This window comes from Giraffa tippelskirchi, chromosome 10 (assembly GCF_054371585.1).
Source record: "Giraffa tippelskirchi isolate mGirTip1 chromosome 10, T2T-mGirTip1v1.2.pri, whole genome shotgun sequence".
NCBI lineage: Eukaryota > Metazoa > Chordata > Mammalia > Artiodactyla > Giraffidae > Giraffa > Giraffa tippelskirchi.
The window spans coordinates 63,362,679-63,376,819 of record NC_137284.1 but is presented as its reverse complement, the minus strand read 5'-3'; the positions used below and the strand labels follow the sequence as shown (position 1 = coordinate 63,376,819).

Here is a 14,141-nt window from a genome sequence, read left to right as displayed (position 1 = left end):
ATCAACAGAGGAGGCAGGCGGTTACAGTTACATAACGTTTAACAAACTAAGACTGCTCAAGTTGAATAAATATCATTGTGGTCACTTTAAGCTTACCTTAGCTTCATCAAGTGGAGCTACAAAAGCAGCAGGTTAGCAGGTTTCTGGCAAGGAGTAACTGGTGCTGAGCAACAGACTGTGTACGTGAGCTGAGACACCGCGTAAAACTCCCATTGCCGGCTTACCCACACCATATGTGCATTTTGGATGGAAGTGGGGGCACCTCTCATACACCTCACATAGTTTGGCCTTTTCTGGCTAGGATGAATGAACATAATGTTTCAGTGTGCTTGTTAACCCCAAGAGAAGCCAGACAGTACCAGAATTATGACCTCTCCATTTTAATTTTTTCCAGCAAAACTGAAACTAAGACTGAGACGTAGTGGTAACAAAAACAAACACGTCTGAAGTGATGGAAAAGATCTTTACGAAGTCCAAGAAGCATGCCTCGAGCTAACTCATCTTGCCAGTGCTTTGAGCAATCAACAACCCAACTAATCTGTCAAATATAAAAGTACAAAGTTTATAGTTTTAAAGACATAATCATGAGGTATTTTAATTGTTCTTTACCAGTGGCCAAATTTATCATTTTCCCAAACACACTCTGCAAGCAAGAGCAAGGATCTTGGAAATGGTTTTAGCAGTCTGACAATTTACCTGCAAGGACTTTTGGACAATTCTTTCCTAGCCAGCACAAAAGCCTAATTAATCAATACCTAAAATCTTCATTATGCAGCAGGTTTCCCCCCATCCCCCTTCCTCCACCCTCCAATCAAAGAAGCAGTATAAAGGTTGGCATTTGGTGGCAAAATTCCAGTTCACTTTCCAAAGAGGTAAAGAGCCAGGACTTCTGGGGAGGAAAAGATCTCAGACACTGCATCTAATCCCTCGACTTCATTGACTAAGAATTGAAGTTGAAGAGAAGCTTAGCAACTTGTCCAAGATCAAACACTTGGTGAGCAGAGGAATCCAGTAAAAAATGTACTTTCTACTGTATTATATGGCCCACTAATTCAAGTGAAAACAAAGATTGGAGAGATGCGCGCTACAAAATCTTTTTCCCAAAAGGTATCTTGCACGGGAGGATAAACACATCAAAGAATTAAATTTACCATTTAAATGACATAAGCACTGCAGTAATCCAACTGTGCTTCATTTCCCAGTAAATCAGAAATTTGAAATAGTTCTATATAAGGAAAACAAAACACAAAGATCCTCTCACTTATCCTGGCTAAAATTATATTCCCAGAAACTGTTATAAAAGAGAAATTAATATCTTCAAACTAAGAGTCTCAGACTCACAGATACAAAGGAAAAAACAAGGTCTGTAGATAAATACGTGTTCAGACCAGTCACCCACAATCTCTAAGAGGGGGGAATATGACTTTATAACTGATATAATGAAATAGACAGTCAAGCAGATCAGTGAGAAAAGTTTGGGCCACGTGATTATCAATGATAGGTGAAAAATAACCTTTCAGTCACTCACTCTTCTCTTTGCTAGAAAGACCCCTAGGTGAGAGGACAGATGTTTTGACAAACCGTGATCAGATGTAATGCTCTGTGATCAACTAACTAAGAGATCGTAAATAAGCCAAGGGAGGAAAGTACCTACATATCTCCCAAAGATCATCCTCAGTAGACTGCTCCCTAGTCTCAGCTGCCATCCAAAAAAGTTCTTCTGTTAGCCAAAATCCTCGCCATCAAACTTACTATCGTTTAAAATTAAGATATATTCACAGACAAACAGGAAAATGTGAACACTGGAGAGTGTGCTTTAACCCATTTATCTAACATTCCCAAGGCAATTACTCTTAATGGTTTTATGTATTACATCATCTTTTTTCTGCACAGTTTTAAATATAATTTTGCACCTCAAATTTTCTAACTGAAATTATGAAATCAAGAGTCTTTATATCTTATTTAAAACTAAAAAATATTGCATTAAGTGGACTGCCATCTTTCTGCACATACAACCTCTTGTAGATTTAAGAGTATTTTCTTAGAATCCTAAAAGCGGAATTACTGTCAAAGTATGTTAATGTCTATGGTTCTTGATACTTATTGCCAAAATGCTTTCAAAAATGGCTGTACCAATTTAAACTGCCATCAATAGCAATTCCCATTGTACCTGTATTTGGATTATGAATATCTTGTGAGAATAGTTTCATAATCATCATTATAACCCCCATAATGTAAATTTATGACCTTATTAACACGTATGATGCTATACTTAAAAAATCTTAAAACCGAAATCGTGATAACCAGGGGATGAATATTTGCTATTTCTGAGAATCACTCAAGTTTCCTTTTTTTTGTAGTACCCAGTCTTAATTTTTTTCTACACAGAATTCAGTCTTTAATAAGATAATCTTATATTCCTTTTTAAGGAGTGGTAACCAAAGTCTACATCATATGGAATTTACAAACTTCAAGGATATTTTCATTCATTTTAATGACTATCTAAAAAAAAAAAGAACAAGAAAATTCATCCCTACAGAATCTGAAGGCCTATAGCTTTGTCAAAAGACATAAAGCAAAATATAAAAAAACATTAAAAAAAAAGAGTGAACATTTCATTAATACGTGTTCATTCTATGCCTTTTTCAAAAGATCAATTTTTGTTCCCTAAATTACTGAACTATGCATTTCCCATGTAACTCAACAATCTATAAAAATGCAAGTAAGAAAATACAAAAACTGTGCACACTGCACTAGACTGAGATGTGTGCTTCAAATGACACGAATAAAGAGTCCCCCAGATCCTTACCTCACTCTCCAGGGATTCTACTATTATGCACTTAACGATCTTAGCAAATGTTTTGTTGTTGTTGTTACTAATCTTACTGTTTTTACAACTGCTGTCTATTAAATTCCCTAGTACAAACTGGCGGTATGATTGTTTTAGGCCTTCATTAAAAAATTTATATTAAATATGCGGTAAGCTACTTTGGTTAACAGAAGTTGGGGGGATATTAGTGTCACAGTTTATTATTATAAGCAATTTTTGTGTCTTCTGTCAGTGTAACCACAGTAGTATCTCAGCACCACCAGCTGATAATAATCTTTATAAATCCTACTTTGGAGCTATACCATCTGTTAGTTATTATTTTATATGTGTCTCCATATGCATATGTGATTAGTTGTCACTCAAGACAAACACACAAATGGAACTGTGGTTTTGTGGGGACTTTTTTATTGGCTTGTTTTTGTATTTTGTTGTCTTTAGGTTAGTGAACTAAATAAATAAACATATTCCTCAGTCTTGGAGACCAAAACGAAATGTAAATTTCAGTTATAGAAATACAGACTTCCAGTTATAAGTCATGAGGATGTAATGTATAGCATGTGGAGTACAGTCAATAATACTGTATTAACTTTGTATAGTGACAGATGGTACCTAGACTTATTGAGGTGATCATTTTGCAATGCATACAAATGTTGAGGCACTATGTTGTACACATGAAACTAATATAATATTGTATGTCAAATGTACTTCAATAAAATAAAGAGGATAAAAAAGGCAAATTAAAAAATAATTTTTGTAGTACAAATAAATTTAAGTTCAACAAACACAATCTAAAAGTATCTGCTAAAACGGATTAAAATTAATAGTCACCAAAACTGACGCAATTCTATTAAAAAAACTGATATTTCTATATTCATAGCTCTCGAATATACCTACAGACCAAAAAACAATCAGCAAAAAACAATCAGTAGTCAATCAGTAACTAATATCGTTCTAGTTTTCACAATATAAAACACTTTCCACAACTGAAGATTAGAAAAGAATGACTAATTACTTACTTATATTGTTAATTCCTTGCAGAGATGAATCATGACAAAAATTCAAAACCAGTTCCCCCATTAATCTGTGGGTTTATCCCCCTGAGCTTGTAAATAACCAGGCTCCTACAGTAGCAAAAACAGTAAGTTGTTGTAATGTCATTACAACTCACTACCAAAATTTACACAGAGAGGCAACTACAAAAAAAAGAAGGAACAGAAGGAGGCAGATAAACTTCCAACTGGATAATTAGTTCCAAATTATCACTTTTTCCTCAAGTACTACAATCTAATGACTTGATTTTAATAAGCTCAAATACGGGTTTACAGGAGCTTATATGCTACACACCAAAAACATGTGAATTCTGTAAAGAGTTACTAACGGGAATTAAGACACAGACTAAAGCACAACCTGGCAGAAACCACATTTGATAACTAGATAGTTCATTGTCTCCTTAAGTTATCCTATTTTAGGTAACTATACTTATTCAGGGAAAGCTAAAGTACAAACAGTAGTAAATAAAGTCATAATTAAGAGAAATCTAAAATATTTACAGAGGGGGAGTATAGTAGAGACAAACATACTTGAGAAAGTATGATTTCCTGGAATGAATGCTACAATATTTTCAGTTTCATGAAGTAAAAAATCCCACTAATTATTTAATACAAATAAACATGCTGCTTTTCATAGAATCTTCTGTGCATTAAAATAAGTCCTACTCCAACTTTGTAAAATGTAGCTTATTTGATGCCCAAACCAGATCTCCTTTTTTCAAATATATTTCATCTAGAATTTCCATGATGTCTGTGGGAAAGCTGTACTTGGAGAGGCAACACAGTTTTTCAAGTATACTTGGGCTATAAAGCGTAAGGGAAAATAACACAGACTACTTAACAAAATATTGTAACTGCCATTAAAACTACAGTATAGCATAGGCCAAGTTCCATTCGTTTTTTTTTTTTAATACTTTATTGTCTGTCATTGAGATCTATGTGTGGAAAGTAGTTTCATACCATGATTTGCTTCTGTATGTCTAACATGTTAATGAGGAATTTCATTTCACAGGAATTTATATTAATATATAAAATTGCATAAATTGTAAAAAAAATTTTTTTCATTGTTCAATGCTCACTTAATACATGAAGCCTTTCTTGATTCTCACTAATGATATTTCTTCCTCCATTGAAATCTCAGTTATCTTTGTAGTTATGGAGGTTAAGAAATGTGTTTATTCCACCTTATATTATAATGACTTGCGGAGTTGTCTGACGTTCATGAATAATTGAGAATTTAAGTAAGAATCATGAAGTCTTACATACCTTTATATCCTCTTTGCCCCATGTCCAACCAAATTCCTTGATAATAGTAGTCAATCTACATGCTTATTTGAATTCACCATAAAATTCATTTGGGGATACCAAAATCTACCTTCTCCAAAGGGTTCTTAGAAAAACAACAGTATATTTTGGTAACCAAGAGTGTTACTTTTAAGCTCTAGGGAACCTATAGGAACTGATCAAATATGTTTTCATTATAAATAATATTTCAACATTTGTTATATACCCATTAAAAAGGAAAATAATGAGAATCTTTCTTGCTAGGTACAATAGTTACATTTTAATCAGATGTATATCTTTCAAAAATCCAACTGAAATCATAATACTTCATCCTGCTAATGTATTGAACGTCAAAAATAATCTAAATTAACAGATTTATGATAACTCCTAGGGCTTCCCAGGTGGCGCCAGTGGTAAAGAATCCACCTGCCAATTCAGGAGACGCAAGAGATGTGGGTTTGATCCCTGGGTTGGGAAAATCCTCTGGAGTAGGAAAGGGCAACCCACTCCAGTATTCTTGCCTGGAGAATCCCATGAACAGAGGTACCTGTGGGCTACACTCCATGGGGTAGCCAAGAGTTGGATACAACTGAGTGACTGAGTTCACTCAGTGGGTAGTCAGTGGGCTTGAAGTCAAGGAGTGATGTGATCTGATTCAATTTCTGTCTGCTGTGAAGAGAACAGACTTAAGGGGGAAGAATGGAGGCAGAAAGTCCAGGTGAAATTGGTGGCTTAGGATTCTAGCAGTGCCCACATTGAGAAGTGGTTAGAGTCTGGATGTACGGGGAAGGGGACGAGACAGGACTTAACTGGTGGAAATGCATGTAGAGTGTGAGGGAAGCAAAGGAGCCAGGGGTACCTGAGGGGTGTGATTCTAAACCACTCTTCAGAGGGTGATGCTGTTTAACACTGATGGTGAAAACTTGAGCAGAGAGAAGCCTCGGGGTGATAGGGCCAGAGATCAATAGTTCTTCTTTGCTCAAGTAAAGGCTGAACTGTTTAGAAACTTGTAAGTGAAGTAGCTCCAACAATGAGCTAGTTTCAAATCTCAGAGGATCTATTCTCAAAAGCTTCTTTCTTTCAAAATTAATCTTGGAATTCTTCCTATTAATAAATCGACTTTAAAAAAAAATTGAGTTCAGCAGACATTTCCACTGAATCACATAAATGCCTAAGCAGTAAAACTGAAGTAATCATGGACAATTTCTAAACCATTTTGGTGGTTCTTTCCTAAAGCTCAAATGCATCAACCTTTATTTCCTATCAAAGATGCAACTACCTAAGGTGGAAGGGAGATCTGAAAGGGAGAGGATATATATACATATAACTGATTCACTTCACTGTACAACAGAAACTAACTCGATTAACCCCCAATTAAAAAAACAAAAAAGATGTTACTTATGTTCAGTATTCACTAAATATCTGAGTAAATAAAAGAGATCAAGATGCTTCAACACATATACTACAGATTTTTCTTTGTCCTTGTATCTTTTTTTTCACCACTATATACTCAGCCCCTTGCACAGTGCATTGAACACAGTCATGCTTAATGAATACCAGTTGCATGCATTAATAGAAAAAAACAAATGCACAGTTTTATTGGAAATATAGCTCTTTTCTTTTTCTACATCAATTTTACTTCCCAAGTAACTGCTTTTAAGTTTCTCTCTTGATTATAAAATATTTACTCACTGTGGAAAATCTAAACCCCAAAACCTCTCTTCTTAAGATGAACATTACTCTCTACTTATAACTCAAGATTGTATTCATTCATTTAACAAATACTTTTGACTTCCTTTTCTGTGCTAGGCTTTGTGGATACAGTGGTGAATCAAACAGGCCAGGTGCCCTGACCTCACTCCAGTTGTATACAATACCCTCACTTTCTACAGAAAGTAGAGGTGTGTCACCATGCAGAAAGTTTCAAAATCCATGGATATTTCTTCCACTCCAATAGTTACCATTCTCCCAGTCTTAAAAATGATTTTCAGTGATTCAATAAGGTCAGCATGTTTCCACACAGACTATGAAAGGAAATGAACTACACTCTCAAGTACTCACAAGGAGCAAATAATTTTCTCATGTGGAAAAAGAATAAAAACTCTAGTCTTTTTACTGAACAATGTCAAGGAGTGTACTATAGTGGTAGAAATGCTAATGTAAGACAGTTTTGAAGAAGTTATTTTCAAACCTTTCTCTATAGGTTCATATATTACCTATTTATTCAAATGTATTAGAAAATAATCACTCAACAAAAATAATTCAAATGTTTTAACGTCAGTGTTCTGTTCCTCTGTTTCCAACAGGAAGCTTCCACTACCGGCACTAGGAAAAGCTTAGTACTTGGGAAGTCACTCCTGCCCACCATACCTTGATATCTGGCAGCTCACCTGTTCTCCTGGGGCCTAGGCACCTGTCTGCATGGCCAGAATGGAAGTTACTATTTATCCTCAGAGGACTATATTATCACAGTGACTTGTTTGGATTTACCCCAAAAGGACTCACTGAGCTTCACTTACCTCCAAAGGCTGGTTGTCTTCTACATCTGAAGTTTTGCCTCTTGCTGCCACTCTTTGTTCATGTGCTGTATCTCCTATTAGACAAAGAAAAAGAAACAAAACTTTATCATGCCATTGAGGCCAAACTGTCTACTGCTTATCTGAAATATCTTCTGTTCCTAAACAATAAACGCTGGAGAGGGTGTGGAGAAAAGGGAACCCTCTTGCACTATGGTGGGAATGTAAATTGGTGCAGCTACTGTGGAGAAGAGTATGGAGGTTCCTTAAAAAAATACTAGGAATAAAACTACCACATGACCCAGCAACGTCACTGCTGGGCATATACCCTGAGAAAACCACAACTCAAAAAGACACGTGTACCCCAATGTTCACTGCAGCACTATTTACAATAGCCAGGACATGGAAGCAACCTAGCTGTCCATCAACAGATGAATGGATAAAGAAGCTGTGGTACATACACACAATGGGATATTACTCATCCATAAAAAGGCCTGTTTATAGAGAGTGAAGTCAGTCAGAAAGAGAAAAACAAATACTGTATATTAACACATATATATGGAATCTAGAAAAATGGTACTGATGAACCTATTTGCAGGACAGGAATAGAGACACAGACATAGAGAACGGACTTGTGGACACAGCGGGAGAAGGAGATGGTGGGATGAACTGAGAGAGTAGTACTGAAATATATACAACACCACGTGTAAAACAGGTAGCTAGTGGGAAGCTGCAGTACAGGCAGCTCAACCTGATGATCTGTGATGACCTAGAGGGGTGGGGTGGGGATGGGGTGGGAGGGAAGCTTGAGAGGGAGGGGGTGTATGTATACTTATGGCTGATTCATCTTGTACAGCAGAAACCAACACAATATTGTAAAGCAATTATCCTCCAATTAAAAGGAAATTTAAAATAAAGAATTTATAGGTAAACAGGTACATAGGATTTTCACTGAAGGACTAATTTTAATAGAAGAATATGGGACATTTTTATTATAATTAAATACAGAATGAAAATTTTTCAAATAACCCAGAAAATGAGATTTAAATAAAATTTTGTTTGATGTACCAAAAAAATGAAATATCTTCTGTTATTGTATGCTCACACTGTGGAATAAACAAGTTAATATTTAAGAATAGTAATTTTATAGAGGTCACAAAAATCATAAATACAGAGACATACAATCTAAACCAGAAATGTATCCTGCTTTATACAGGTTTACTCTGGAAAAATCAAGTGAATTTATATTTTGTAAATCAAGTCCTATTTCAAATAAACTAGGAAAGCTTATGACTAAAAGAGGAAAAGCAAATTACTTTCAAACATTAGACATCTTTCTAACATGAATAACTGTCCTCTAAATGTGTCTTTTAAGAAGTTTTACTCTTTATAAGTATTTATTTGTGTCTCTGTATATCTGCCTCAAAGTATGTATGTTTGTATGTAATAATTAACCATATGTCAAACCATTTTTACAACAGGAAAGAACAATGAACAAATTCATAAATTAGCATTCAGTCATTAGCCCAATTCCTAAAGGTGGTGCCTGGGTGGGTTATATTACTAAACCAAGCTGGTGACTAGGCTGCCTCTAAGGACACGGGACAGACAGAAATATAGTTAGATCAGTACAAGCATAATTTAATGTATTAATAGTCTATGTTAATTCATTGACTAACACTAATCATCTGTGATTAACACATGGTAGGTAAAGAAACAATTAGTCTACTTGTTAAAAGCATAATGAGAACTTAATCTAGTAATCTGCTCTTCTCATAAAGTTAGGCCAGCCCAGGAAGTCCACAAGAGGGAAGACTACAAAATCCACTCATGATGGCCTGGCTGACACTAAAGGTTAGGAATTTGTTAACATAGGGAAGGTCACAGTCTTCATTGGAGGTAACAAAGTATGGAAGTCTGGGCTGGGCTTAACTTTTCCATAGTGAAACACAAAAGTTTACCAATGCCTATAATCAAGAAAGGGCCCTGGGAAAATTTTAAAGAATTAAATAAAATTCTGTTAAAATCTAAAACTATTAAGCAAGAATTAAGTTGGTGGTTTATTGACATAAAGTAAATCACTAAATGTTTAAAATCCAAGCACTCATGCATATTCCAGTCTACAAGCAGTGTTCTCAGCTAAGTACGGCATTCATACTGTCAGAACCCAGCATATGGTAGGCGTTTCATAAATACTAGCTGAGTAAATTAGTGAACTTCTATTTATAGTTTCTAGTCTATAAAACTGTGATAATACTGTGCGTGTGTGCTTAGTCACGCAGTCGGGTCCAGCTCTGCAATACCGTGGACGATAGCCCGCCAGGCTCCTCTGTTCGTGAATACTAGAGTGGGTTTCCATTTCCTCCTCCAGGGAATTCCCCTGACTGAGGGATCAAACCCACATCTCCTTCATTGACAGGCAGATTCTCTACCACTAAGCCACCTGGGAAGCCCATGACAATACTAACTAGTATGTAATAAAAGCTTTATTTGAGCATACAATTAGTCTTTTTCCTCTAAAACATTTGTGAAACTTAAAAAAGCAAATTTATTAAATACCATTCTGATATATTGTTACCAGTGGTTGGTAATTGGGGCAGAACTTGTTTAAAAAGTTAATGATTTTTAAAAAATCATGCTGAAACAAAAGCATTAGGGACTTAAATTACATCTATAGGATAATAAAGTTAATAGTCTTTAAGTGAAAAATTATGTCAGCTTACTTTTATTACTAGAATGTAGAACAATTTTGATTGATTTTTTAAAAGTTATTATCTAAACTGACCATTTATTTGCACATCGGGAAGAGTCTTATTCTCAGAAATCCACCTTCTCTCTGAAAGTTAGGGATAGGCGACTCAGCCTCCAGTTCATGGATGCCAAAACCAACCCACAAGTTGTTTAGTTTGCTCGGGTAAAGGGAATGAGACCGCTGAGACCCCAGCAGCATAAGCAGCCAAGGTAATGCAAGTCCCTGGACACGGAGTCAGGTGTATTTAATAACTCACATGCCTGAGGTTTAGAAGAAAGTATGTGTCATCCAATATGAAAGGTCATTTACTCAAGAGAGTTTTTTTTTTTTTAACCTTTTAAAATGATTATAGGGCCATCCCCTAGCCATACAAACACTGTATTTGGGTGAAATCATTCAAGTCTATGCTTCCTTTGCCAATTTCTGATTTCAAGGTAAGTATCTGTACCAAACTTTTTATTTATGTATGTATTTATTTTTGGCTGCTCTGGGTCTTCATTGCTGTGTGGGGGCTCTTCTCTAGTTGTGGCGGGCAGGGGCTACTCTCCAGCTGTGATGCGTGGGTACAGGCTCAGTAGTTGCGGTGCATGGGCTTAGTTGCCCTGGGCTATGTGGAATCTTAGTTCCCAGAGTCAGGGTCTGAACCCACGTTCCCTGCACTGTCAGGCGGATTCTGAACCACTGGGCCAGCAGGGAAGTCCCAAACTTTCTCAATACCTCCCTACTGCTTGAATAACCAGAAAGGCTGTCAGCCAGTGTTCTTGACACCACACAACACATCTGCCTGGAAGCAACTGTACAATCACTGTTTACTGAAATGCCATATCTGGCGGTGACTCAAGACAATAACTGATTACCAGGAAAAATGCGACCTGCAAGGTTATTCTCTATAAACAAAGGCACAAAATGAAAACGAAAATTATACAAACAGCAAACAGAGAAGAACTTCTATTTATAGTTCTATAGAACTACAGAACTATTTGCCTCTCACTGAAGAATTATTTTATCACGGTAAAAATTCAATTAGTTTCTCTAACTTGTTATAACCCATATGAAAGTAAGACACTTCAACAATAAAAATAAAGATGCATGTGATGAATGTGAAATGATGCTTCAGTTTTCAGACATGAGTTAGTTCTAATTTATGTGCTATATAGATTCAATAGGGCTTCCCAGGTGGCTCAGTGGTAAAGAATCTATGTGCCAATGTAGGAGACGCAGGTTTGATCCCTGGATCAGGAAGCTCCTCTGGAAAAGGAAACAGCAACCCACTCCAGTATTCTTGCCTGGAAAATACCATGGACAGAGAAAGGAGCCTAGCGGGTTCATAGGATCGCAGAGAATCAGACATGACTGACAGACTGAGCATGCACCCATAGATTCAAAACTTTCATTTGCAACTCAGCTATTTAAAAGAAAGGAAAAAGACAGCAAAAACAGACTCAAACTATTACATGGAGAATGGATAAACGGCAAGGTCCTACTTTATAGCACAGGGAACTATATCCTATCTCCTGGGATACACCATAATGGAAAAGAATATTGAAACAGTATGTGTATATGCATATAACTGAGTCACTTTTCTGTATAGCAGAGATTGGCACAATACTGTAAAGCAACTATACTTCAATAAAAAAAGAAAAAAATTCATAGTATTAAGATTTCATAAAGTCTTATTTATAATATCACAATTGGTTCTCATCCCCATTTCCCTCCTCCCCGACTTTACTGTGTGGGCTTCCCTGATGGCTCAGACGTTTACGAATCCACCTACAATGCAAGAGACCCAGGTTTGTTCTCTGAGTCAGGAAGATTCCCCTGGAGAAAGGAATGGCTACCCATTCCAGTATTCTTGTCTGGATAATTCCATGCACAGAGGAGCCTGGCAATTTAAACGAGAAAGGCTTCATACATATTAATGAAGCTCTTTCAGAACTTAAAGGACTGAAGTGAAATTTCATGTGTATTTCAGATTAGTGAGGCTAGACAGTAAACATTTTAGGCTTCTCTGTCAAAACTTCTCGAGTCTACCATTGTAGCTGGGAACAGCCACAGATATATAAACTGTTGAGTGGGGCTGTGTTTCAATGAAATTTTACTCACAAAAGTGGGTTGAGTCAGGCTGTAGTTTCCAGACCTCTATTTTAGATCCTACCTCTTCTTGGATAAAAAGCTGAATTATGCTATATAAGGAGATGAGACAGGGCTGGTGATTAGCTTGTCTTCATGATCTCATTCTACTGGGTGACCCAGGTGGAGGGAGAGGAGAGAAGTGATGAAGAATGAGCACTAGGTACAAGGGAAAAGGAACGAGGAGACACTTCCAGTGTTGCCAGGGGAACCTGAATGCCTCTCTGGATCAGCCGGAGGAGATTTCTTTTGGGGAGGGGGTGGTGGGTGAGTGAGGGAGTACTCTCACTCTTTAGGCCTCCTTCAACTTGGAGGAAACCCTAGTCACTAACATTCACCCCAGTCTCTCCCTCCATTCTCCAGTCACTGGGTTGGTGATGTGGGAGGGCAAAGCTAACGGGTTCTTCCTTGTCCTACTCCCCCCCCACTCTCTTGCTGCTCCTCACTCCCCTCTGCCTTGACCCTGCACAGGGGCCCTCCCACTGGAGCAGGGCTGCCCCAGCCCAGCATCCTCTAAAGGGTGGAGTTCAACCTCATGGGGTTCAGAACAGGAAACCCACTTGCTTCTTGACAGAAGCCACATTCTTCAACACCAGCTTTATAGGCGATAAAGATGAGAATTTGTTCTTCATCTGTCTTTATTTTTTTAGCTAAATTGTCCAGATCTTATCTGGGTAAGGAGGGTGTTGTTACTGGAACACCCTAGAATCCAACAGGACAGGGAATGGCCTGGTGTGGACAGCACTGGAGCCTGCCCACAGATGAAAAACTATGAACACAGAAATCTGTTTTCTTTCTTTCCTTTTATTAGAGAGGAATTATCTACAGCTTCATATCTGAGAATGCAGTCTTCAAAACACTAGTTTCAAGGGGTTCCCATGGAAAAAATAGCTCTCTGGTCAAAAGTATGAGGAAAAACCTACAGAATGCGTTCCCTCCCGACTGATTTTCAATGTACTTTGACATAGTAAAGGCTCTGAAAAATTCAGTAAAGAAACTAAAAAGAAATGTTCACCATGTTTTGGACTAGAAAGCCACTTTATTCACTCTATTAAACATCTTGCAGAGTGTCACACTACAGGAAATGCTACTATAACATTTCTGAAGTTAAAATTGAATATGAAGTATTTTTACTGACTTTTAAGATCCTCCACATTGTCAAATTTGTTATTTAGTTCTTGAGCGTTCATTTTATACAATGTTAACTCACACTTCTTTTCCTTTAGATGATTCTTTCAACAACTCCTTGTTAATTCATTCAGTTGCATTTGGGGCAGACTAGCAGATTGTGACTGCATTCTACTGCACGATTCTGATTCCAGAATAGCTGATAATCTACAGAGGAGAAAAGGATAGCCAGACACCTTGAAGACACAGGAGAAAGCCCCAGTGCTCAGAAAAATCCCCCCCCCACAATTCTACCAATTAGAGATTCATTAGGGTTAATGAGCTCCTCTTTTAAAATGCAAATGCCCTGTGGGAGTATTTGCTTATTAGTCATTCACAGAGTGAAGTAGTGGAAAGAACAGTGGAATGGCCTCTCCATTAACTCCTTTTCATTCCTCAGTCACACACTCATT

General features: G+C 37.0%; 1 protein-coding gene and 1 long non-coding RNA gene across 12 annotated transcripts in view; one reads left to right on the top strand and one right to left on the bottom strand.

Moving 5' to 3' along the window:
• LOC145522723 (uncharacterized) overlaps positions 1-7,807 on the top strand; it is a 174,070-nt gene extending 166,263 nt beyond the window's left edge. The window contains exon 2 of the long non-coding RNA XR_014066140.1: positions 7,470-7,807. This is a non-coding gene — a long non-coding RNA (uncharacterized LOC145522723). The remainder of the gene's footprint in view (positions 1-7,469) is intronic.
• The window catches only part of UMAD1 (UBAP1-MVB12-associated (UMA) domain containing 1), a 345,403-nt gene that overhangs the window by 161,817 nt on the left and 169,445 nt on the right, over positions 1-14,141 (bottom strand). For 7 of the 11 annotated variants that reach the window (XM_081531710.1, XM_081531701.1, XM_081531705.1 and 4 more), the window contains exon 3: positions 7,683-7,756. In XM_081531710.1, the coding sequence (XP_081387836.1) occupies positions 7,683-7,756 (74 nt within the window). Of the gene's footprint in view, positions 1-7,682; positions 7,784-14,141 lie in introns of all 11 variants that reach the window. The other 4 variants (XM_081531707.1, XM_081531708.1, XM_081531711.1 and 1 more) reach the window with 1 other exon arrangement.